Source organism: Salvelinus alpinus, chromosome 32, assembly GCF_045679555.1.
Source record: "Salvelinus alpinus chromosome 32, SLU_Salpinus.1, whole genome shotgun sequence".
Taxonomy (NCBI): domain Eukaryota; kingdom Metazoa; phylum Chordata; class Actinopteri; order Salmoniformes; family Salmonidae; genus Salvelinus; species Salvelinus alpinus.
This window is the reverse complement of record NC_092117.1, coordinates 29,583,326-29,610,412: the sequence shown is the minus strand read 5'-3', so window position 1 is coordinate 29,610,412 and position 27,087 is coordinate 29,583,326. Positions and strand designations below refer to the sequence as shown.

At 46.1% G+C, this 27,087-nt stretch overlaps 1 protein-coding gene across 1 annotated transcript in view; it reads right to left on the bottom strand.

Moving 5' to 3' along the window:
* LOC139562478 (transmembrane protein 150A-like) overlaps window positions 1-27,087 on the bottom strand; it is a 50,791-nt gene that overhangs the window by 3,565 nt on the left and 20,139 nt on the right. Inside the window, exons 5-6 of the mRNA XM_071380205.1 lie at window positions 15,442-15,509; window positions 5,134-5,261 (exon numbers count right to left, since the gene is read on the bottom strand). Of these exons, the coding sequence (XP_071236306.1) occupies window positions 5,134-5,261; window positions 15,442-15,509 (196 nt within the window). The remainder of the gene's footprint in view (window positions 1-5,133; window positions 5,262-15,441; window positions 15,510-27,087) is intronic.

The window sequence follows — 27,087 nt, the reverse complement described above, 5'->3', positions numbered from 1 at the left end:
GCTAGGACGTCATCAATCTACCTGTTGGAGGCAGGGTGAAGAGGCTGTGTAACACACTGACATTATAGTCATTTAGCAGACGCTCTTATCCAGAGTGACTTACAGGAGCAATTAGGGTTAAGTGCCAGGATGATGCAGAACGTATAAAAAAAGAGGGGGTTTTAATAGTGAGAGAGCAAATAATAGGCTTAGAAAGGATCAGGTAGGAAGGATCATTCAGAACAGGGATAACTGGAATGGTGAAATAGGTGTAAAGAGAGATGTCTGTGGCCCAGAGAACCTTCAGTTGTCTCTAGGAGAGAGAAGCAGACTGACTACCAGTCATGCCTTTCCCACCTCCCTCCGCCCGCCTGCCTCATCCCCTCCTTTCCTGTGGTCTCTCTCCCGGCCAGCGCCCACAGAGAGAACACCCAAAGAAGTGTACTATTCACATCCACCCCTGGTGTGTGTGTGTGTGTGTGTGTGTGTGTGTGTGTCTCTGGGGCCATCTATTTCAGGTCCTCTCCTGTCTAAAAGGATCCGAGTCAAAGAGTCCTGCCCTGCATAACACAACATGATGTCCTAAAAGTGTTATTATAGCCTAGTACTTTTAGTGATTGTGTTGCTTCTGATGCTCTCTGTGAGGCTTTCATCTTAGTACTGTTTGTGCTACTGTTCCATCTGCAAACACTGCCTATTGTATTTTCACTGCTTCAAATTGGTCTACTAATGTGAGTGTTAAATATGCTATGTCTATGTATTTATGTAGCTATACATGTATAATATAGATATATATATATATTTGCATTGCTTTGTGCAGCAAATTTTTTGAATTAATTAAGTTTAATAGAATTAAATGTCATCCAACACTACTGCGGTGGGGACTGGCTCTGATTGGTGATTGAGTACAGAAAGTTCCAGAGACTGGCTCTGATTGGTGATTGAGTACAGAAAGTTCCAGAGACTGGCTCTGATTGGTGATTGAGTACAGAAAGTTCCAGAGACTGGCTCTGATTGGGTACAGATGGGGTCTGTGACACACAGTCTGCTCCTGGCTGTAACAAACACACATGCGTGCCGTGATGACTCACTTAAACCCACCCCCCCGTAAAATTTCCCCTCAGTTTTTCACAACGCTCTGCTGGCAGACAGACCCCAGAGGATAGGAGGGTTAGAGGGAGAAAGGGAGGGAAGTGAGTCACTGATGCTACTCCCTGCTCTTACCACAGATCGAACAATGAGACAGATATTTCACTGGATGTATAAATATGAAGCATGCGCTTGGCGTTGTCACTCACTACCAAATATGGTAGTGAGAGGAAGCCCACTGGCAGGCAGTGGGAGAAGATGGAACTAGATGGATTTTGGTCGACATTCTGCAAATCTTCTTATCGATGAAACATTTGATCTCAATAGCGTTTTCTGTTCCCAAAACTATAATCTGTTATGTACAGAGTAGACAAATGTTATATATATTTTTTAATTGCGTTGTTTAGAAGGAGTGCAAAGTCAAATTGATTTATTGCACACGGCCATGTCACAGAATAGGCGTTCCCTAACGGAAATATACAGATGTACGTTAGAACAGGCCAATAGGATCTTGCTAGCTCATGCTTGGCTCTGCCCACCTCCTTGCTTGGCTCTGCCCACCTCCTTGCTTGGCTCTGCCCACCTCCTTGCTTGGCTCTGCCCACCTCCTTGCTTGGCTCTGCCCACCTCCTTGCTTGGCTCTGCCCACCTCCTTGCTTGGCTCTGCCCACCTCCTTGCTTGGCTCTGCCCACCTCCTTGCTTGGCTCTGCCCACCTCCTTGCTTGGCTCTGCCCACCTCCTTGCTTGGCTCTGCCCACCTCCTTGCTTGGCTCTGCCCACCTCCTTGCTTGGCTCTGCCCACCTCCTTGCTTGGCTCTGCCCACCTCCTTGCTTGGCTCTGCCCACCTCCTTGCTTGGCTCTGCCCACCTCCTTGCTTGGCTCTGCCCACTATGACATATGTTCCCATAGGAAACGACAGGCTGTGGTGTTTCTTGCTTTAGTGATAAAAATCTTTGCTCTTACTTTCGCTTTGACACACACACACACAGAGGCTAAAGGTGTCCGCATGCTTCCCATCTGAAGCAGTTATATTATCGTTTCGGTCTTCTGCAAAGGTTTTTTCGGCAGTTTGCGCACACAAAAACTCTTCCTGAAGCAAGCCGAACTTCAGTCTCCGAAGTCTATGCCCTTTCTTTGGTGATTGGTCAACAGTAGGGATTCTTCAATGAAGTGTCTCTTGTTGAATGACAACAAACACAACTCGTTTTCATGCACATTGTTTTATTTAGAAAAACTGCACCAAACATCTTAGATTTAAAATTGCGCGACTAAGATCTCCTCTACAAAAAACGTAAAAATGAATGACAACAAGAAATCTTAGATTAATTCGGACTATTTTGAGTTAGTGCAAACTGGCTACGGCGTCTCAAAATGGACAAACAGTACTATTGACGCTATTTTCTTGTTTTTCAAGCAAAGATCTTCTAAGGGAGTATGCGAGCACACTCGTTTGGTTTGCCTAGCCGCAGGCGCCAGCCGAACTGAAGCATGCTGACGCCTTTAACTCATCTCTGTCATAGCCCACACTTACCCACAATTGGCACGGTGTATGAGCCACCGGACAGGCTTACTCTGTAACCAAGGGACTGTGTTAAACTGTTATACTGGCCTCTAAGAGGTGTGGTTCAGATGAGGCTGGTGGGAGAAGCTATAGGAGGACGGCCTAACGTAATGACTGGAATGGAAGAAATGGAACGGAGTCAAACATGTGGTTTCCATATGTTAGATGTGTTTCATACCGGACCAACTACTACAATGAGCCTGTACTCCTATAGCTCCTCACACCAGCCTCCTCTGGTGGGGTTAGAGGTGCGAGGCTGAGTGAGAGGCCCTACCAAAACTTCAGCAGAGTATAAGGGTGATGTTAGGGGACCTAATACTGAAGAGTTTAACATCCATCTTACTGGTTCATGCACCTTGCCCCTCTTCTTGCAACATTTTATCAATAAACACTTATCTGACAAGATTCTTTATACATGGCATCATCAGTTATTTTGTCTGTTCAATGATGACTAAAAATGCATTCTGGTTTCTGCAGCTGCTAAGAAAACCATTCAACTAAAACACCATCAGAAGAATCCATTCCCTGAGAAAAGAAAATATGTTGTCCAGAAGGTAGCCTCACTTAAGTGCGTTGGGCCAGTAACGTAAGGTAATTGGTTCAAATCCCAAGCAGACTAGGTGAAAAATCTTTCCTTGAGCATGGGTTATCCTGCCCTGGGGCTCTAAATTGTCAGGCTTAAAATCCTCAGTGCTTTCCTGAGATATTAGTCACTAAACATGGAGTTTCACATTCATCTTCACACAACCATGTCTAACAACCTCCCCTGTCAGGAAGCTCTCACATTAACACCCTGAGTCATATCAAGACATGGCATGATGACTAATTGTTAGTTAGGGATTTGAAGGTTTTTCTTTGATAAGATGACTGCTTCAGTTTGTTTAACATTTGGGATGCTTCTCATTAATTCTCCTTCCTCCCGGGCCCCGAGTGGCACAGAGGTCTAAGGCACTGCATCTCAGTGCAAGAGGCGTCACTACAGTTCCTGGTTCGAATCCAGGCTGTATCACATCCGGCCGTGATTGGAAGTCCCATAGGGCGGCGCACAATTGGCCCAGCATCGTCTGGGTTTGGCCGGGGTAGGCCGCCATTGTAAATAAGAATTTGTTGTTAACTGACTTGCCTAGTTAAATAAAGGTTAAATAAAAAATGTATTCCTCCTGTCGTTCCTTTGTAAGTGCTTTTATTTAATTATTTTATTGTGTGAAACACTGTTACTTGTATTGAAAAGCACTATACAAATAAGGTTATTATTAATTATCTAAAAAAATTCAGCACCATCTGTAATATCCCTCTTAGTGTATTTAGTGGGTGTTCATTTCAAGGAAGGACAGAAAGCTCAGAGACGTACAGTAAATACCCATGGAAGTAACAACGTCCTCTATTTTTAATGAGTCACCAGAGTTGGTAGAGGGAAGACCTCTGCAAAAAACATTAAATGAATTACAGATTTCTTGAGTTACCTTAGATTAATTCGGACTATTTTGAGGACGTATATACTGGCTACGGTGTCTCAAGTGGGACAAACAGTACTATTGCCGCTTTTTTCTCGTTTTTCAAGCGAAGGTCTTTTAAGGGAGTATGCGAGTAACAGACGTTCACGTCGCCTAGTAGAGTTCTGCAAGGAGCAAACCGAATCTAGTATGCAGACGCCTTAAGGAGAATCAAGGGAGTAGTGAAGGTGTCAGCTTTACACGTCTCCTCTCCAGTTTTGTTATGAAGAGTCCATGTCTGGCATTCAGGGTAGAAACATCCTGTACACACACACACACACACACCACTTCCTTCCACAAACACACCGCCCAGAGCCCTGAACGCCCAGAGAGTAAGCAGTAGATTTGAAACTTTATTATATTGTTTTTAATCCTGGTGGAGGATTCCTGAAGTCAGGAGGGAAAAAGCGAGTAGGTAAATCCTCGGTCTACGAATCACCGTTCTCTGAAATACCTGGGAATTTTATGAATGTTTGCTGAATTTTACAAGCCTAGTAGAGAGTAGGGATAGACAGAGAGATATTAGGATAAATGGAGAGAGGGAAAGAGGGAGGAAGTCATTCAGACATAACTGATTACAGGCAAAGGGGCCTACTGTACTGAATGTTAAGGAACCCACCCCCCTTCCTCCACTAGTCTCTACGGCAACCCTCGTATAGTACCCCAAATTGATGCCAAGTCGCTCGCACTGTGCCAAAGTTCCAAATATTTAAACTTGCAGAAACTATGTCCTGAACAACTAAACAACCACAGGGCAGGAATTAAGGTGGGACGCCTCACTAACTACCCTAATAGTGTGTGTGTATCAGTGTCTGTGTGTTCCCATATGTGAGTGGTCCATAACTACAACATGAAGCAAGTCTGGAATGCAGAGGCACCAGCAGAGGAAGGAGAGGAGAGGTGGAGAGGGAGGAGAGGTGGAGAGAATAGAAAAGGGTTGGGGCAGCAGAGGAGAGGTAGGGACAGATGAAGAGTGTGAAACAGTTGTTGTGTTGCTGAACGCACGTACCTGGAAGTTGCCAATCATGATGAGTCCTGCAGCACAGATCCAGCCGGTGGTTAGGCCCGCTGTGTTCAACACACAGTTCTGATACTTCTCTATCACATGGGCATAACGTAGGAATACTATCACCATCACTGTAGAGAGAGAGCGAGAGAGAGAGTTTTTTCAATGGTTTCCAGGAAATTCACGAGGTGACAATACTAGGGAAGGGAGGGGGAAGAATAGGGAAGAAAGGGTGAAGGAGAGACCAGAGGAGTTACACTAGTGAAATAGGAGAGAGAGGGAGGGAGAGACCAGGTGAGTTACACTAGTGAAAGAGAGAGAGAGAAAAGGAAAGGGGTACAGACCGAGGGGTCATTGCTAATGGGTTTGGACTGGTTGTACTGTCCCTAATGCCGACATGCTACACTGGTCTCTGTGTGGGCTTCATTGTACCTGTCTAATTGAAGACAGCTGTGAGGGAAGGAAGAGTGGAGTGAGAGTGGGAGGAAGGGGAGAGAGTGAGAGGGAGAGACGACAAGAGAGTGGGAAGGAGGAAAGGGAGCGTGGGATGGAGAGAGGGAGGTGGGTAGAGAACTAGGAGCCCCTTGTGTCGTGACCTCAAGCTGAGATGCCCGGGTCATGTTCATGAGGGCACGCAACAAAATTTTAAAAAAATATATATTTTGCAACAGAAAACAATGTTTTTTTCTAATTGCACAAGCCCACATAATGCCTCCCTGTTTCAGTCTTTTTTATCTGTTAAATCCCTAATGAACAGGGGCCCGTTCCAAGGCGGGAGGGACTAGTACTGTTGAAGTAGGGCCTCCACCACAGGCTCCTTAAGGTAGGTTAGGGTTTCCTCAATGGTGGGTCGAAATACCATTGTTGCTAAGCCCAGACAGGTGTTGGTATGGGTGTTGCTGTGCCAACCCTGCCTGGTGTCACTACAGGACACACACACACAGTCTGGACAAAGACCAAGGGAAGACAAAAGCACCACAGACTGGACAAATACCGAGAGAAGACAAAAGCACCACAGTTCTGACAATAACTTAAACATACATTATGGGACAGAAGGAATTCTGGCAGTAAACATACACCTAGGGGCAGAGTGATGTTATGAAAGAACAGACCAACAAAAGCAGCTAGCTAGAGTTTCCCTGTCGCAGGGCATTAAGCTGAAGACACAGACATTGGTAAGAAGAAAATAAAATGGGGTTTCATTGTGTGTGTGTGTGTGTGTGATGCCTACGCGCATGTGTGTGTTCAGTGCACCAAAGTCATTTCAGAGAAGTGAGGTAAGTTACAAGCATGGAAAAACAAACAGCCTTGTCTCCAGGCTAGTAGGAAAAGGAAATGGTGCCTTATTTCTCTCTCTGTTCTGGTTCCTATTCAACAGAAAACACTGAGGAGAAAGAAAGTTAATTGGCATTTACTGCATTCAATTACAGTGTCTTTCTGGTCTGTGCACTGGCTGGTTGCCTAGCTAGCAGTCTTCGTCAATAAGGTCCAGCTGTGTATTTATATAAAAACAACAGTTTTCATATTGAAGCCTTCAGTGCTTGACCCTACCGTAGGCTTTTAATGCTTAAACATGTTGAAGTTTGATAATCAAATATACATTTCCCCCTGAAAACATCTGGCAGTACATTCAGTGTCGTTGACGATAGCAACAGTATCCTTCTCTGAGAATACCGGTCATCCCATAATAGATTCAAAAGGTAGACTCAGAATGTGTACTAACTAAAGCAATTGATGAGTAAGCCCCTGCAGTGACTGCCATGTTACCATGGAAGGACATACTGTAGCACCTCTGAACAAGGTTCACTAGCTAGAAGAAAACTGGACTGAAACAGGGAGGGACTACCTGTAAGAAAATAAAAGCTTGTTTTCATTTTGCATTGCAAAACTTTGTTATGTTTGAAATGAGTGCTATAATGAATGACCCTGGCATTGCATTGAAGAACATGGCTATGGACATTTACAAAAGCTAATACCAAATTAAAGTAAACGTGCCCCAACCACATATCATCATGTGCCTGTTTCTGTTCCTCTCCCTAACCCGCTGTCCCCACTACTCGACGAGTTGCTCTGCTTCTCTCTGAACTCAGGAAGGAGAGGGGGAACCTGAGCCATGGCTTTGAGCCAGACCCACCCTGTATTCGAGAGTATGCTGCGCCTCAACCGATGGCGGGCACAACAAACACCTCAGATGATGAAAGATTGCATAATTCCATTAAATTATCAAATAGTTTGAAAACCCTTTTGTAAGCTTTTAAATTAAACACCACAGTTTATATTTTCCAGTGATGAAGACATGGATGTCTCATTGTGTGGTGGGGTATGCAAAAATGGGTCAACTTTGGGCACTTCTATCTTCTGAATGTTTTGCCATTCAGATCCAAAAAGTCACTTTCTGACCACTTCTTCCATGGGCAAATACGTATGGAAAGTTTTGTTCAAATCAAAAGGGTTGCAGTCAAAAAGTACAAATGAAATCAAATGGAATGACACATTCTCTAAACTCAGCTGCTACACACCCTGAAGAATCAGTTCCCTGAAGTTTTGATCTAAACTAAAGCAATATTTCTCCTATTCATTACGACCCTCTATAGCTCCCTCTCCCCGTTTTCTACCCAATATGGAGTGATTGGCTATCTGTGTTCTCACGTCAGAACTAAGTTAAGCAATCTCGGTTCTCTGTGGGGTCAAGTCAGAGCTAAGTTAAGTGAGGGAAAGTGCTTATCGAGGCTCCGGGAGGGACAAATGTCCTGGGCTACGTCCCAAATGGCACCCTATTTCCTACATAGGGCCCTGGTCAAAAGTAGTCCACTAAAATATGTAATGTTCAAGGGATAGTTCACCCAAATTACAAAATGACATATTGGCTTCCTTACCCTGTAAGCAGACCATGGACAGGGTATGACAGCAACTCATGCTTTGGTTTAGTTTCCCTGGCACTGATTCCACATGACCAATAATAGCATTTGTTCAAATCATCCAAAAGTATCTCAAATTGATTGTGAAGCTCCACAGAGTCACTAATCGTTGAACATTTGTGAAAAATGCCAATATGGGTCCCATGAATTGAATTGGATTTGTGCAACAAATGCTAAAACATTAGCATGTGGAAACAGTGCCACAGAAACTAAACCCTTTTGGGTGAACTACCACTTTAAACTTAGTAAGTCACATTTACGTTATTTGTGATGGTGAAATACCAAACTGTCGGGGAGACAAAACAAACTCAGGCCAATGTAATCAAACCCAGGCCAGACGTCATAACGTGCTCTGAGAGTTCAAGTGGCCGCTGGGCCAGCCACCCTTCCAGTCAGTCAGTCAGTATCAGACAGCTGGGCCAGCCACCCTTCCAGTCAGTCAGTCAGTATCAGACAGCTGGGCCAGCCACCCTTCCAGTCAGTCAGTCAGTATCAGACAGCTGGGCCAGCCACCCTTCCAGTCAGTCAGTCAGTATCAGACAGCTGGGCCAGCCACCCTTCCAGTCAGTCAGTCAGTATCAGACAGCTGGGCCAGCCACCCTTCCAGTCAGTCAGTCAGTATCAGACAGCTGGGCCAGCCACCCTTCCAGTCAGTCAGTCAGTATCAGACAGCTGGGCCAGCCACCCTTCCAGTCAGTATCAGACAGCCGGTGTTCTCGTTTTCTTGTACCATACAACAAGCATGTAGGCTACTCTACTGCATCATAACAATTCAAATGTACAAGTGGAGTAAGCTATGAACGTTAGAGCAATAAAAAGGACTTCTATTTTACAGTCAAGTTCAACAATATAGGCCTCCTACTGCGGTGCAACGGTAAAGCCGTTATCCGTTTGATTTCTTGCAGTGCAAACACTTGCCTGGAAAAGTCGACCCTCAGCATCTATAGGGTTGAATTATAACACAAATTTGCCATCAAAAGTTTCCAATAGTAAACTCAACATCCAAGAGGAAAACAATTAGCTAGCTAGCAAGTCCAGCAAGGTTTGCAAGTAAGTGCGTGAATGTTTATTTAGCATAGACCACCAGTAGGCTATGCACATTTGCAAGCAATGTGTGTGGATCGATTTGTTTGCCAGCCAATATATTATATGCTTTATTATTAACCGTTCCGACATGCACTAAATTACGCTTTTATTCTGTATCACACAACTCTCATTTATAATGAGTCTGGTTTATAATGAGGGGGATACCACTAGATAAACTCAACACAAAAAGAAACATCCCTTTTTCAGGACACTGTCTTTCATACATCAGTGTAATTTGGATTTTTACTAATTAAAATCTGTGAAGTTAAGGGTTTAAACACTGTTTACCATGCTTGTTTACTGAACATTAAACAATTCATGAACATACACCTGTGGAACTTTAGTTAAGACACCAACAGAAGGCAATTAAGGTCACAGTTATGAAAACTTAAGACACTAAAGAGGCCTTTCTACTGACTCTGGAAAAACACCAAAAGAAAGATGCCCAGGGTCCCTGCTCATCTGCGTGAACGTGCCTTAGGCATGCTGCAAGGAGGCATGAGGACTGCAGGTGTGGCCAGGGCAATAAATTGCAATGTCCGTACTGTGACGCTTAAGACAGCGCTACAGGGAGACAGGACGGACAGCTGATCATCCTCACAGTGGCAGACCACGTGTTACAAAACCTGCACAGGATCGGTACATCCGAACCTCACACCTGCGGAACAGGTACAGGATGGCAACAACAACTGTCCGAGTTACACCAGGAACGCACAATCCCTCCATCAATGCTCAGACTGTCCACAATAGGCTGGAGAGGCTGGACTGAGGGCTTGTAGGCCTGTTGTAAAGGCAAAAAGTGCTCTTCACTGACGAGTCGCAGTTTTGTCTCACCAGGGGTGATGGTCGGATTTGCGTGTATCGTCAAAGGAATGAGCGTTACACCGAGGCCTGTACTCTAAAGCGGGATCGATTTGGAGGTGGAGGGTCCATCAAGGTCTGGGGCGGTGTGTCACAGCATCATCGGACTTAGCTTGTTGTCATTGCAGGCAATCTCAACGCTGTGCGTTACAGGGAAGACATCCTCCTCCCTCATGTGGTACCCTTCCTGCAGGCTCATCATGACATGACAAAGCCACCAGCCATACTACTCGTTCTGTGCGTGATTTCCTGCAAGACAGGAATGTCAGTGTTCTGCCATGGCCAGCAAAGAGCCCGGATCTCAATCCCATTGAGCACATCTGGGACCTGTTAGATCAGAGGGTGAGGGCTAGGGCCATTCCCCCAGAAATGTCCGGGGACTTGCAGGTGCCTTGGTGGAAGAGTGGGGTAACATCTCACAGCAAGAACTGGCAAATCTGGTGCAGTCCATAAGGAGGAGATGCACTGCAGTACTTAAAGCAGCTGGTGGCCACAACAGATACTGACTGTTACTTTTGATTTTGACCCCCCCCTTTGTTCAGGGACACATTATTCAATTTCTGTTAGTCACATGTCTGTGGAACTTGTTCAGTTTATGTCTCAGTTGTTGAATCTTATGTTCATACAAATATTTACACGTTAAGTTTGCTGAAAATTAACGCAGTTGACAGTGAGAGAACGTTTCTTTTTTTGCCGAGTTTGCTGTAGTAGTGGATGGATCAGAGGAACAGATAGACCTATTGATCATATCACATTCTATGCATTATAATTACCTGGAGAAATGTCACCTGCAATTTGTAAACAAAGCTGCTCTACTTATAATTTTTTTTTTTTTAACTACATAAAACCTTCATTTTTAATCACTGTAGGATAATAGTGAAGACATAAAAAATATGAAATAACACATATGGAATCATGTAGTAACCAAATCAAAATATATTTTATATTTGAGATTCTTCAAAGTAGCCACCCTTTGCCTTGATGACAGCTTTGCACACTCTTGGCATTCTCTCAACCAGCTTCATGAGGTATGCTTTTCCAACAGTCTTGAAGGAGTTCCCACATATGCTGAGTACTTGTTGGCTGCTTTTTCTTCACTCTGCGGTCCAACTCATCCCAAATCATCTCAATTTGGTTGAGGTCAGGTGATTGTGGAGGCCAGGTCATCTGATGCAGAACTCCATCACTCTCCTTCTTGGTCAAATAGCCCCTACACTGCCTGGAGGTGTGTTTTGGGTCATTGTCCTGTTGAAAAACAAATGATAGTGGGACTAAGCGCAAACCAGATGGGATGGCGTATCGCTGCAGAATGCTGTGGTAGCCATGCTGGTTAGGTGTGCCTTGAATTCTAAATACCATCACACCTCCTCCTCCATACTTCACGGTGGGAACCACACATGCGGAGATCATCCGTTCACCTACTTTGCGTCTCACAGACTCAGCAGTTGGAACCAAAAAATCTCAAATTTGGACTCAGACCAAAAGGACAGATTTCCACCGGTCTAATCTCCATTGATCATGTTTCTTTGCCCAAGCAAGTCTCTTCTTCTTATCGGTGTCCTTTAGTAATGGTTTCTTTGCAGCAAATCGACCATGAAGGCCTGATTCACGCAGTCTCCTCTGAACAGTTGATGTTGAAATGTGTCTGTTACTTGAACTCTGAAGCATTTATTTGGTCTGCAATCTGAGTTGCAGTTAACTTTTTTTAATTTAAGCTTTATTTAACCAGGAAAAGCCCATTGAGACCCAGTCTCTTTCAAGGGAGACCTGTCCAAGGCAGCAACAATCAATACATTCCAGAAATAAAACATACAACAATACAACATGATCCAGCCTAAAACAAAGCATTTACACTCCTCAGTAACAGTCTCCCATCAATATTTGAAATTAATTCAGTGGCACTAACATATCTAGATGAAGCATGGATTGTAGACTACTCCATGCCTCTGGTGCACAAGATGAGAACGCAGTCAAAAACTGTGAATGTTCTGGGGGCTTTAAGTAGCAACTACCTAGCAGACCGGGTATGATAACTGCTGGTGGTGAAAGAGACCAGACTACAGAGGTAAAGAGGGAGTTTACCAAAAAAGGCTTTGTAGATAAACACATAAAAATGTAGCTTTCTGCGCATATAAAGTGAGGTCTAACCTACCATTTGGTACAAGGTGCAATGGTGGGTGAGTGACTTGGCATTTGTAATAAAAGTGCAAGGATGCATGATAAACAGAGTCCAGCCTCTAAGACAGAGGCTGCATGCATATACAACAAGTCACCATAATCAATTACAGAGAGAAAAGTGGCCTGAACAAGGTTCTTTCTAGCCATAACTGGGAAGCAAGCCTTATTACAAAAATAAAAACCCAATTTAAATTTAAGCTCTCACACAAGAGTATCCATATGAACTTTAAAAGGACAACTTGTCATCCAACCATATACAAAGGTATTTGTAGGATGACACATTTTCAATGGATAAGCCACCAGATGTGACAATGCTAACCTTCTCTGGCTGAGTGCGAGCTCTGGTAAAGTTCATGAAATGTGTTTTTTGTAGATTCAAGACCAGTTTGAGAACATAAAGGCAGGCCTGCAGTAACTAAAAAGCAGTCTGGAGCTCTTCAACAGCCTGAACCAGAGAAGCACATGAATATGACTGTATCGTCTGCATATAGATGCAACTTTGCTGGTTGCATCCCATTTCCCAAATCACTCATACAAATTGAGAACACCATAGGAGCTAAAATGGAACCCTGACCACTTCTGAGGGTGGTAACTCTAATGAACTTGTCCTCTGCAGCAGAGGTAACTCTGGGTCTTCCTTTGCTGTGGCAGTCCTCATGAGAGCCAGTTTCATCATAGCGCTTGATGGTTTTTGCGACTGCACTTGAAGAAACTTTCAATGTTATTGAAATTTTCTGGATTGACTGACCTTCATATCTTAAAGTAGTGATGGACTGTCGTTTCTCTTTGCTTATCTGAGCTGTTCTTGCCATAATATGGACTTGGTCTTTTACCAAATAGGGCTCTCTTCTGTATGCTAACCCTACCTTGTCACAACACAACTGATTGGCTCAAACGCATTTTTATATTTAGATGTTTTTTTTAAAAGTGGTTACTACATGATTCCATGTGTTATTTCATAGTTTAGGTCATCACTATTATTCTACAATATAGAAAATAGTACAAAAAACAAAAACTCTGGTATGAGTAGGTGTGTCCAAACTTTTGACTGGTACTGTATTTTAAACCAGAAAAATAGTCTAATTTGATTTGGGACTTCCCGAGTCTGGCTTTAAAAGCTGCTACAGCCAGCCAGCAGACCTTAAATAGCAGTGGTCATCATCAAGCTTCCTCTCCCCTGAGAGTAAGGTAGGGACACGGAAACACACAACTATGAACACACAGTCGTACACAGACACAAAGCAGAGCTGGCTCTCTGATGCTTGGCATTATGTCCGGCCGCCCTGGCCCACAGTGGATAACACACGGGCACACAGACACATGCATACCCAGGGCTGTGTGTCAATGGAGTGGGCTCAGCCACAGCTGGGAATCATTGACTGGAGCTGTTAAACTCAAACTGCCGACACACAGGGCACGACACGTGCACATGATGTATGAGTTCTAGGGCTGTTAAACAATTCCAACATTTTATCAAGTTTATCACAGGATTTGCTGTGACTAATCATGATCAATCGCAAATTCAGAATTTGCTCAAATTGACCTGTAATTTAAGATTATACAAATAGCATTACAAGAATATTGACATCTTGATTTTGTCCAAAGTAACAGTCAGCAAAATCAGGTACATTGACAAAGCACACTTTTTTTTTTACCTCAAAGTCAACTTGTGACATTGCATTGTTTTTAGGTGTATAAATTGTATATAATAAATAGGTATTTGATGTTTTCAGTGTATTTTGAATGCTTTTTAGCAACAAAAAAAATGTATATTACAAAAAGCTAACTCGAGTTAACTTCTCTAGGATAGGGGGCAGCATTTTCACTTTGGATGAATAGCGTGCCCAGAGTGAACTGCCTCCTACTCTGTCCCAGATGCTAATATATGCATATTATTATTACTATTGGATATAAAACACTCTGCAGTTCCTAAAACTGTTTGAATGATGTCTGTGAGTATAACAGATCTCATATGGCAGGCAAAAACCTGAGAAAGAATTCTCATTTCCTGTTTGGATTTTGAGGTTGGTCGATTTTCAACTCATCGCCTATTCAAATCCCAGTAAGATATGGATCTGTTTGCACTTCCTACGCCTTCCACTAGATGTCAACAGTCTGTAGAACGTTAAATGAAGCCTCTCCTGTGATGTGGGGCCGGATGGGAGGTGTTTCAGTCAGTGGTCTGGCAGAATGCCAGTTCCTGGTCACGCGCATTCCAAATGATATCGTCTTGCGTTCCATTACTTCTGTAGACACAAAGGAATTCTCCGGTTGGAACGTTACTGAATATTTATGATAACAACATCCTGAGGATTGATTCTCTACTTAGTTTGACCAGTTTATTCGACCTGTAATATAACTTTTTGAAGTTTTTGTCCGACGTTCGCCTGGATCTGTGCGAGCGTTTGGACATGTGTACTAAACGTGCTAGCAAAAGTAGCTACTTGGACATAAATAATGGACATTATCAACAAAACAACAATTTATTGTGGAAGTAGGATTCCTGGGAGTGCATTCTGATGAAGATCAAATGGAATATTTATGATGTAATTTCGTATTTCTGTTGACTCCAACATGGCGGAGAAATGTTGTTTATATCTGAGCGCCGTCTCAGATTATTGCATGGTGTGCTTTTTACGTAAAGTTTTTTTGAAATCTGACACAGCGGTTGCATTAAGAACAAGTGTATCTTTAATTCTATGTAAAACATGTATCTTTCATCAAAGTGTATGATGAGTATTTCTGTTATTAGATGTGGCTCTGCAATTTCTCCGGATATTTTGGAGGCATTTCTGAACATGGCGCCAATGTAAACTAAGAATTTTGGATATAAATATGCACATTATCGAACAAAACATACATGTATTGTGTAACATGATGTCCTATGAGTGTCATCTGATGAAGATCATCGAAGGTTAGTGATTAATTTCCTCTATTTCTGCTTTTTGTGACTCCTATCTTTGGCTGGGAAAATGGCTGTGTTTTTCTGTGGCTATGTACTGACCTAACATAATCGTTTGGTGTGCTTTCGCCGTAAATCCTTTTTGAAATCAGACATGTTGGCTGGATTCACAACATGTGTAGCTTTAATTTGGTGTCTTTCATGTGTGATTTCATGAAAGATTGATTTTTATAGTAATATATTTGATGCGCTGCATTTTTTCTGGCTTTTGGCCAAGTGGGACATTAGCGTCCCACATATCCCAGAGAAGTTAATTGATTAACCCCGACAACCCAGATCAGTTCATGTGTGTAGACAGAGACTCACCCATGAAGGATCCAGCGCTGCAGATGAGGCTGAAGAAGCAGCTTTCTGGAGGAAGAGTCCCACATTTACTGTAAAAGGAAACAGGACAACAACACAGACCAATCAGATCACGGGCAAAAAGACCAATTAGATCACGGGCAAAAAAAAATCAGACAGTGTCTCTGTGTGTCAGCCTTTTCTCAATTGGGTAAAAGTCTGTCCTCTCCTCAACTCCTCCGTCCTCCTCTCATCTGTGACCCGGAAACGGATAAGTGGTCGACATATGTTGGAGTGTCAATTTGTTAACAGGTGAACAAAGGAGTTCGCTCATCTCCTTGATTGCCTCCTCTGGCGGAGGATTCTCAGGTGTATCCTACCGTTGAAGAATTTTTAAGTCAGCCACACCCCCTTTGAAACAGCTATTTTTTTCTCGGAGGGGAAAAGCATGCAGACATTTAAAAATGATACGCTACTTATTTATCCTTTTGTCTATAAAATGACTGCCACATCTAGTTAAAAAAATGTTACACTACATTTGATGTATTTTGCAATTCCATCTACAGTGCCTTCGGACAGGTCTCCCGAGTGGCGCAGCGGTCTAAGGCACTGCAACTCAGTGCTAGAGGCGTCACTAGAGACACCCTGGTTCGAATCCAGGCTGTATCACACCCGGACGTGATTGGGAGTCCCATAGGGCGACGCACAATTGGCCCAGTGTCGTCCGGGTTTCGCTGGTGTAGGCCGTCATTGTAAATAACAATTAGTTCTTAACAGCCTTGCCTAGTTAAATAAAGGTGAAATGAAAATATAAAAATCAGACCCCTTGACTTTCCCCTCATCAATCTACACACAACACCCCATAATGACAAAGCAAAAACAGGTTTAAACATTTTTGCAAATTTATAAAAAATGTAACTGAAAAGTATTCAGACCCTTTACTCAGTACTTTGTTAAAGAATTGCAGCCAAGGTGCTTCAAGTCTTCTTGGGTATGACGCTACAAGCTTGGCACACCTGTATTTGGGGAGTTTCTCCCATTCTTTGCAGATCCACTCAAGCTCTGTCAGGTTGGATGTGGAGCATTGCTGCACAGCTATTTTCAGGTGTCTCCAAAGATATTCAAATCGGGTTCACGTCCAGGCTCTGGCTGGGCCAATCAAGGACATTCAGAGACTTGTCCTGAAGCCACTTCTGCGTTGTCTTGGCTGTGTGCTTAAGGTTGTTGTCTTGTTGGAAGGTGAACCTTCACCCCAGTCTGTGGTCCTGAGCGCTCTGGAGCAGGTTTTCATCAAGGATCTCTCTGTACTTTGCTCCATTCATATTTCCCTCAATCCTGACTAGTCTCCCAGTCCCTGGCTCTAAAAAACATTCCCACAGCCTGATTCTCCCACCACCATGCATTACCGTAGGGATAGTGCCAGGTTTCATCCAGACGTGACACTTGGCATTCAGGCCAAAGAGTTCAATCTTGGTTTCATCAGACCAGATAATCCTGTTTCTCACAGTCAGAGTCTTTAGGTGCCTTTTGGCAAACTCCAAGCAGGCTGTCATGTGCCTTTTACTGAGGAGTGGCTTCCCTCTGGCCAGTCTACCATAAATGCCTGATTGGTGGAGTGCTGTAGAGATAGTTGTCCTTCTGGAAGGTTCTCCCATCTCCAGAAAGGAACTCATGAGCTCTGTCAAAGTGACCATCAGTTCTTGGTCACCTCCCTGACCAAGGCCCTTCTCCCTCAATTGCTTAGTTTGGCCGGGCGGCCAACTCTAGGAAGGGTCTTGGTGATTCCAAACTACTTCCATTTAAGAATGTTTTTGCTTTGTCATTATGGGGTAATGTGTGTAGATTTGAGGAAAAAGTTTTATTTAATACATTTTAGAATAAGGTTGTGACGTAACAAAATGTGGAAAAGGTCAAGGGGTCTGAATACTTTACAAAGGCACTGTATGTAAACATTTGATGAAACAAGGAGAGTAATTTGTTTGTTTCCTCGCCTCCTCAATTACCTTTGACCTTTTTCCAAAAGAGGCAAGGAGAGGATGGAGGAAAGGATGGGAGGAATCAAGCAGCTCCAATTGAGAAAAGGTCTGAGTGTCCTTCTCTGCTACAACATAGCATTTGACCACCTACTGTTCTAGCCTTTCACCTGCTCTCCGACCCGTCCTAGAAAGGTGAAAAACAGCTATTGTAGGGGTGAGGCAATCAGTCATAATACCTGCCTGCGAGCTTGTACCTTTCTGCCTGGTCCTGTCTCCTGTTAAGACCAAGCCCTCTCAGCTGACTGGACCTCGCCACTGTCTCAGAGACAAACACTAAAAAGCAAGCAAGCGCACACACCCGACCCTTTCTCTCATTCACAGGTCGATTATAGAACCATGAAACAGTAATTGCAACTTCTAGAGGTAGGAGCCAGTTATCCTGTAAGCTTTTTCAATACCATATAATATATTTGGTCACAACTTCTATAGAAGCCATATATTTACATTCCTTAACGGTTCTCTGAAGTTGAAGGCTCTGGGGATGGGAGAGGCTAAACAAAGCACACGTCTCTTAATTATCTCAACCCCCATCGGAAAACTGACTCCTCTTTTCTGGGGAATTCCTGTGTGTGCGCTTTTTAGTGTGTGTGTGTGTTCCACGTACACCAAAATCTGAGCCGTCAGTTATTTTAAGAAACAGGAATCACACACGCAGACACACACACCGGAACCGAGAGAGACAGAGAGAGTGACAGAGGAAGATAGTGACAGTGATACAAAGAGGAAAGGAGGAGACAGAGGGAGAAAGAATGAGGAAAGGAAAGAGAAAGGGGTGGTGACGTGAAAACGAGAAAGAGAGGGGTAGAGAGCTATATAACAGAAGAATACAGCAAAAACAGACTACCATTCAAAGGTTTGGAGTCACTTAGAAATGTCCTTGTTTTTGAAAGGCACATTTTTGTCCGTTAACATAAAATTGATCAGAAATACAGTGTAGACATTGTTAATGTTGTAAATGACTATTGTAGCTATAAATGGCAGATTTTTTAATGGAATATCTACATATGAGTACAGAGGCCCACTATCAGCAACCATCACTCCTGTGTTCCAATGGCACGTTGTGTTAGCTAATCCAAGTTTATCATTTTAAAAGGCTAACTGATCATTAGAAAACCCTTTTGCAATTATGTTAGCACAGCTGAAAACTCTTGTACTGATTTTAAAGAAACATAAAACTGGGCTTCTTTAGACTAGTTGAGTATCTGGAGCATCAGCATTTGTGAGTTTGATTACAGACTTAAAATGGCCAGAAACAAAGAACTTTCTTCTGAAACTCGTCAGTCTATTCTTGTTCTGAGAAATGAAGGCTATTCCATGAGAGAAATTGCCAAGAAACGGAAGATCTCGTACAATGCTGTGTACTACTCCCTTCACAGAACAACAAATTATAAACTTGGATTAGCTAACAACGTGCCATTGGAACACAGGAGTGATAGTTGCTGATAATGGGCCTCTGCACGCCTATGTTGATATTCCATAAAAAATTTAAATTGCAAAAATCTGCCGTTTCCAGCTACCATAGTCATTTACAACATTAACAATGTCTACACTGTATTTATGATCAATTAAAATGACCCCAAACTTTTGAATGCTAGTGTACATGATCAAATACAAATCTTAGAATCAACTATTAAATACTACTAAAACCCACTGGATTCTCCAATGATATTGAATGAACTACAGGACAAAATACAACACTCCAACTCAAAAAGGCCTGTGGAGTTGATGGTATCCTAAATTAAATTATAAAATATACAGACCACAAATTCAAATTGGCTATACTCTAACCTCATCCTCAGCTCTGGCATATTCCCCAATATTTGGAACCAAGGACTGATCACCCCAATCCACAAAAGTGGAGACAAATTTGACCCCAATAACTACCGTGGGATATGCGTCAACAGAAACCTTGGGAAAATCCTCTGCATGATCATTAACAGCAGACTTGTACATTTCTTCAGTGAAAACAATGTACTGAGCAAATGCCAAATTGGCTTTTTCCCAAATTACCGTACGACAGACCACGTATTCACCCTGCACACGAATTACCAAACAAGCAAGCTTTCGACTCAATTTGGCACAAGGGCCTGCTATACAAATTGATGGAAACTGGCGTTGGGGGAAAAACATACGACATAAAATCCACGTATACAAACAAGTGTGCGGTTAAAATTGGCAACATTTCTTTTTTTTTTTCCAACAGGGCCGGGGGGTGACAGGGATGCAGCTTAAGCCCAACCGTCTTCAACATATACACTGCTCAAAAAAATAAAGGGAACACTTAAACAACACAATGTAACTCTAAGTCAATCACACTTCTGTGAAATCAAACTGTCCACTTAGAAGCAACACTGATTGACAATAAATTTCACATGCTGTTGTGCAAATGGAATAGACAAAAGGTGGAAATTATAGGCAATTAGCAAGACACCCCCAATAAAGGAGTGATTCTGCAGGTGGTGACCACAGACCACTTCTCAATTCCTATGCTTCCTGGCTGATGTTTTGGTCACTTTTGAATGCTGGCGGTGCTCTCACTCTAGTGGTAGCATGAGACGGAGTCTACAACCCACACAAGTGGCTCAGGTAGTGCAGCTCATCCAGGATGGCACATCAATGCGAGCTGTGGCAAGAAGGTTTGCTGTGTCTGTCAGCGTAGTGTCCAGAGCATGGAGGCGCTACCAGGAGACAGGCCAGTACATCAGGAGACGTGGAGGAGGCCGTAGGAGGGCAACAACCCAGCAGCAGGACCGCTACCTCCGCCTTTGTGCAAGGAGGAGCACTGCCAGAGCCCTGCAAAATGACCTCCAGCAGGCCACAAATGTGCATGTGTCTGCTCAAACGGTCAGAGGATGTTGCAGGCAGCAGAACGTTATCCACGGCGTCTCCAGACTCTGTCACATGTGCTCATGTGCTCAGTGTGAACCTGCTTTCATCTGTGAAGAGCACAGGGCGCCAGTGGCGAATTTGCCAATCTTGGTGTTCTCTGGCAAATGCCAAACGTCCTGCACGGTGTTGGGCTGTAAGCACAACCCCCACCTGTGGACGTCGGGCCCTCATACCACCCTCATGGAGTCTGTTTCTGACCGTTTGAGCAGACACATGCACATTTATGGCCTGCTGGAGGTCATTTTGCAGGGCTCTGGCAGTGCTCCTCCTGCTCAAAGGCGGAGGTAGCGGTCCTGCTGCTGGGTTGTTGTCCTCCTACGGCCTTCTCCACGTCTCCTGATGTACTGGCCTGTCTCCTGGTAGTGCCTCCATGCTCTGGACACTACGCTGACAGACACAGCAAACCTTCTTGCCACAGCTCGCATTGATGTGCCATCCTGGATGAGCTGCACTACCTGAGCCACTTGTGTGGGTTGTAGACTCCGTCTCATGCTACCACTAGAGTGAGAGCACCGCCAGCATTCAAAAGTGACCAAAACATCAGCCAGGAAGCATAGGAACTGAGAAGTGGTCTGTGGTCACCACCTGCAGAATCACTCCTTTATTGGGGGTGTCTTGCTAATTGCCTATAATTTCCACCTTTTGTCTATTCCATTTGCACAACAGCATGTGAAATTTATTGTCAATCAGTGTTGCTTCCTAAGTGGACAGTTTGATTTCACAGAAGTGTGATTGACTTGGAGTTACATTGTGTTGTTTAAGTGTTCCCTTTACTTTTTTGAGCAGTGTATATATCAACGAATTGGAGAGGGCACTAGAACAGTCTGCAGCACCAGGCCTCAACCTACTAGAATTTGAAGTCAAATGTCTGTTTGCTGATGATCTGGTGCTTCTGTCCCCAACCAAGTAGGGCCTACAGTAACACATAGATGTTCTGCACAGATTCTGTCAGATCTGGGCTATGACAGTAAATCTCAGTAAGACAAAAAAAGAACGTGTTCCAAAAAAGGTCCAGTTCCCAGGAATACGAATACAAATTCCATCTAGACACCATTGCCTTAGAGCTAAAAATGCTTGAATCAGTTAAAGAACCCATTGCTCTTTATGGTTGTGAGGTCTGGGATCCGCACACCATCCAAGAATTCACAAAATTGAGACTCTGCATGCAGAATTCAGGAAAAATATCCTTCGTAAAACACCAAATAATGCATGCTGAGTAGAGTTAGGCCGATACCTGCTAAATATCAAAATGCATAAAAGAGCCGTTAATTCTACAACCACCTAAAAGGAAGCTTTTCCCAAACCTTCCAAAACAAAGTCATCACCTACAGAGAGCTGGACCTGGAGAAGAGCCCCCTAAGCAAGCTGGTCCCGGGGCTCTGTCAAACAAACAAACAGACCCCACAGAGCCCCAGGAAAGCAACACAATTTGACCGAAGGTTACCTTTGTAACCACGGTTATGTGAGCTATTTGGATCACTCCAATATATTGGTATCACTCTGCGGCGGAGGGATACATCAGAGGTGAGGATTTACAGATTTACTCCCGTGAACACCTGTGTCACGGCTGGGGTCCGCCCCTATATATAGGGGCGGACCCCGTTCTCTACATCATTTTTGAGGTGCCTCTAGCACCGTCGAGGATTGATCCAAATAGCTCACATAACTGTGGTTACATACTAAACCTTTGTTATGTTTCACTATATTGGATCACTCCAATATATTGGTATAGCCATACCAGATTAGTCAGGGCTAGAGGGACCTAGCCAGCAAGAGGCGAAGTCCCACCGCGGGACCGAGATGCAGGGGCCGGCAATGTGGAAGGGGAGGTCCTGGCACAGTCCCCGGAAGGGGAGGCGACGCACAGGACCGCTGAACAAACCGCAGAGAGAGGTGCCACATTTACTCGATAGTACCAAGCAAAGGTGCAAGAGGAAGCCCAGCTGGCCGCAGCACAGATATCAGCGAGAGGCACTCCTCTCAGTAGAGCCCAGGACGCAGTCACACCTCGTGTTGAATGGGCCACCACAGATCCCAGCACTGGCCTGCCAACCAGGCGGTATGCTGTCGTAATCGTTTCCACGATCCAGTGAGAGTCTCTGCTTTGATAGCCCAGCCCCCAGGACTCTCTCACCATAGCAGACAAAGAGCTGGTCTGTTGTTCTCACTGACCGTGTCTGCTCCACATAGGCAGCCAGTGCCCTCACAGGGCACAGCATGCCGGAGGGAGGCCCAGACTCCCCCACCACTGCCGGGGGGGGGGGGGGGGGGGTCGTAAGAAAACAGGATAAAAGGGATGTTCACATGCCTGTCAGACAGAACCTTCGGGAGGAATGAAGGGTTGGGGCGCGAGATATACTCCTCCCCCCGGGGTCCATCCGGTAGCACTCAGAACTTACTGAAAGAGCATGGAACTCACCCACCCTCTTCATGGAAGTAATCGCTACCAAGAAAGCCACCTTCACTGAGAGGTGTTTCAGGGAGGTAGACTCCAACGTTTCAAAAGGCAGCTTTGCCAAAGACCACATCACAGCTCGCCATTGAGTGGGTCCTAGCTGGACGCAGGAGACGAACCCCCTTCATAAACCTGGAGACCAAGGGATGGCGCCCCACTGGCCTGTCCATCCACCCCACATGGCAGGCAGATAAAGCAGCCAAATACCCTCTCAGTGTAGAGGCTGTCAAGCCCTCATCCAAGTGAGACTGCAGGTATTGGAGGACATACTGCACCCCGCATGACTCGGGCACAACCTCAATACCAGTGCATCATGTGCAGAACAACCACCAGTGCAACTGGTATGCCACGGTTGTAGCCGGGGCGCCATTGAGTTCTGCATGGTGTTCATTACACCCTCCTGTAGTCCTAACATGGACCATTGGTGCCGTTCAGTGGCCAAGCCCATAGACTGAGGCGGTGCGGCCTCGGATGCCACAGAGTTCCCCCGGCCTGAGACAGCAGGTCCGGTCTCAGGGGAAGTTACCAAGGTGTCCCAGACAACAGCGAAAGGAGAAGGCTGAACCAGGGTGGTCTGGGCCAGTATGGGGCAACCAGAAGCAGACGATGCTCTGCCAACCTGGTCCTGTCCAGCACAGCCTGGATCAGGGGAAAAGGGGGAAATGCGTAAAGCTTCAGCCCGGGCCAATTGTGAGCCAAAGCATCCAAGCCCAGAGGCCCTGGTGGCTCCACAAGGGGCAGAGCGCATTGTCCAGGGAGGCAAACAGGTCCACCTGCGACCTCCCGAACTTGTCCCACAGGTGCTGCACCACCTGGGGATGTAGAATCCAGTCCCAAGGTGGCGGGCCCTCCCTCGAGAGCATATCCGCTGCCACATTCAGGATGCCGGGCACGTGTGCTGCGCGTAGAGATGCTATACGTCCCTGAGCCCAGAGAAGGAGCTCCCGTGCCATAAGATGGAGTCGATGTGACCTCAGTCCACCCCAATGGTTGATGTAAGCCACCACTGTGGTGTTGTCCGTTCTCACCAGGACATGTCTTCCCTTCAGATGTGGGAGGAACGACTGCAGGGCCAATAGTACAGCTCAGAGCTCTAGTCTATTGATGTGCCTGCCGCTCCAAGGGAGTAACCAACAGCCGCTGGCCAACCTGCCCTTGGTCACACCCCCCCAGCCGATCTGGGAGGCGTCTGTGCTGACCAGCTCCCGGCGGCACATCCTCAGCATCTCCACCCCACCTGAGAGAAAGGAGTGACAGCGCCACCTCAACAATGCCCATAGGCACTGTGCGGTCACCCACAGCTGGCGGTGCACTTCGGTGCAGCCGGTGGGAGTTGAACCACCGTTGAAGAGGCCAGAGATGGAGCAGGCCCAGGGGAAATCAACAACGAGGCCGCCGTCAGCAAGCCCAACAGGCATTGGCAGGTTAGGACAGATACCATCCCCCCTGCCGAAAGTGGTCGGGGCAAGATAAGATCGCCTGAACCCTTCTGGTGGGCAGGCGTGCTCTCATGAGGACAGAGTCCAGTTCCATGCCAATGAAGGCCACGCTCTGGGTTGGCGTCAGACGACTCTTCTTGTCGTTTACAGTAATGTGGATCAGGAACATGTCTCTGTCTGACAGGACCTGGGTCCTGGTTGGGGCACAAGTCAGCCAATCGTCCAGGTAATTGAGGATCAACAACCCTCGGGATGTTAGAGGTGTCAGGACAGTGTCCATGCACTTTGTGAAAGTGCGGGGTGCCAAGGAGAGGCCGAAGGGAAGACCCATGAATTCGTAAGACCTCCCTTAAGCGAATCGGAGGTACTGCCAATGAGCTGGGTGAACAGGAACATGGAAATATGCATCTCTCAGGTCCAGTGTCACAAACCACTGGTCCCTGGACACAGCCTTTAATACGCAGCCTGGAGACAGCATGTGGAACCTCTGTACCTTTAAGTACCCATTGAGTTTGCAGAGGTCCAAAATCAGTCGAAACCCTCAGAACCCACCTAGAAGTTCTGAACTCTCGATCCTGCGGATGGCACCCTTGTCCAGGAGTGAGGAGATCTCCAGCCGCAGGGTTTTCTTCAGGGGGTCGGCCACTGTGGTGACACGAAGGCCCCTGAAGGACGGGGGCCGGCACCGTAATTGGAGTCGGTACCCCTCGAGCATTGTGGACAACACCCATGGGGACTCCACACACTCCTCCCACTTTGCCCTCTGAGACCAGGAGAAGCGGCCGAGGCCGGGGAAGGGTGTGTCAGGGGTCCTGCCGGGGCCCGCCTTTTCTTTGGCGCCTCGAACGCCTTGGTCCCCCAGGCACGTCCCTATGGCTGTTGACAGGTTGTTCCACCGCACGCTGTGCCCCTCCCTGCTGTCGTTCCTCTGCACGAGGCGATGGGGCAGGAGGGACCCCACCGTCGTTCGGGTGCAGGTGGGTGGCGATGGTCCGTCTGCCTTGGACCCGGGGCCTGAGGAGGTGGCATGAACCGTCTCAGGGTCTCCAGGTCCCCCGAACATTATCGGTATGCTCCAGAATGTCATTAACCCCTGTGCCAAAGGTCAGCCCTGGGGTGATGGGGAGAGTGACAAATGTGCTCTGGAGAGCAGCTGGCAGACGGGATTGGACCAGCCAGAGATGGCGCCAGGAGGTAACCACCTGCGCCATGGCCCATCCGTTGGAGCGGGCCACAACTCTGGAGCAGGGAAAGCAGGCGAGACATCTCCACCGCTTCTCGGAGGAGCTCCTCTGTGCCCCCCTGCAGCCGGGGCAACAGAGTCTGCAGGTAGGCCTGCAGCAGCATGGCCGCGTTGGTAAGGTGGCCAAGAGAGCAGAGGGACCCATATGTGGCTTACAAGTCCGCATCAAAGACTCTGGTGGTCCTGGCTTCAGTCGCAGGTTCCGCCCTATAATCTCCTGGTCTGGGAGGACCATGGCAGCTATCATGGTGTCCATGGTCGGGTAATCCCGGAGCCCGCCACATAACTCCATGGTACAGTCTCTGATGTGAGTCAGAAGCGCCCCCTGGCAGAGGCCCAGCTCTCCTGCAAGGCCTCGCGGAACTAAGCAGACATGGGGACAGATGGAGAGTCATCACTGTCCACCAGTTATGTCCACTGCAATGGCTACCCAAGTGAGTAGGCCCCTCATAGCCTCGAGCCGCTGGGGGCGATGAAGCCCCACCGCCAGCTTCTGATGGCCTGTCAGCCTGGTAGCCCCGCTCACGGTGGTGAACAGTTCCAGCATCGTCCCCCAGGAACAGCCTATCACTGGCCAACAGGGAACAGCTGTTGTTGCCATCGAAGCTATCAACCTTCTAATGCAGGGCATGAGCCCGCCCTCTCGTTCAAGGTGATCCCAGCAGTCCGACTCCTGCCACCGTCCAGGAATGGCAGCAGATGGGCTCTGCCTGCGGTGGCTCCGGCCACACTTCCTGGGAGGGGTACTGGGCCCAGTAGAGGGAGGAAGCTCGTCCCCAGCCTGAGCCCGAGACTGGCCGACCCACTCCCGCATGGCCTCCAATTGCGCCAGCTTTAGGCGTTCTGAGAACACCACACAAAACAGGCATCCAGTAGGGTGCTCCACCGCCCTCTCCACGTGGCTCAAACCCAGGCAGCGCATACATAAGGTATGCAGATCTCCAGGGGGGATGCCACCATCACACCTGTCACAAAAGGAAGCCATAAGCTCAGCCAAGCCATCAAGGTCACGGAGCAGGGGTCCGACACCCTGGGAGAGCTTATGTCGTGACCCGCTTGGAGGAATAGGAACCCGGTGAGGGATAAATTACACAGTACCTCTGAAAAAAAACTTGGAAAAACAGGGGGGAAAAAACCTTGTAGGGTAATTAGCAGAGACAGCATGTTAAGCAATTCACAACACACACAGAACAAGCCAGTAGACAAGTTGTGTAAGGTAAATACAGTTTGTGGCAGCAAGAGCCACCAATATATTAAAGGATGCACACAGAGTCATAGTGTAACGCTAACCAAACACAAGCACGACAAACCATGGGCATAAGACACAGGCTGCAAATAGCCAGTGAGTATACTTCCACGCAAGATATTACACTTACCAGTGACTTACCAAGCACACTTCAGAAAGTTTGTACCGCCGAGAAAATGAAAGTGTGTGTCGTGGCCATGTGGTCTATATATGGCGGTGGACCCCAGCCGAGACACTGGTGTACAGGGGAGTAAATCTAAATCCTCACCTCGGATGTATCCCTCCGCTGTGGAGTGATACCAATATATTGGAGTGATCCAATATAGTGAAACATAACCAACCAAATCATCTGGCCCTTCTTT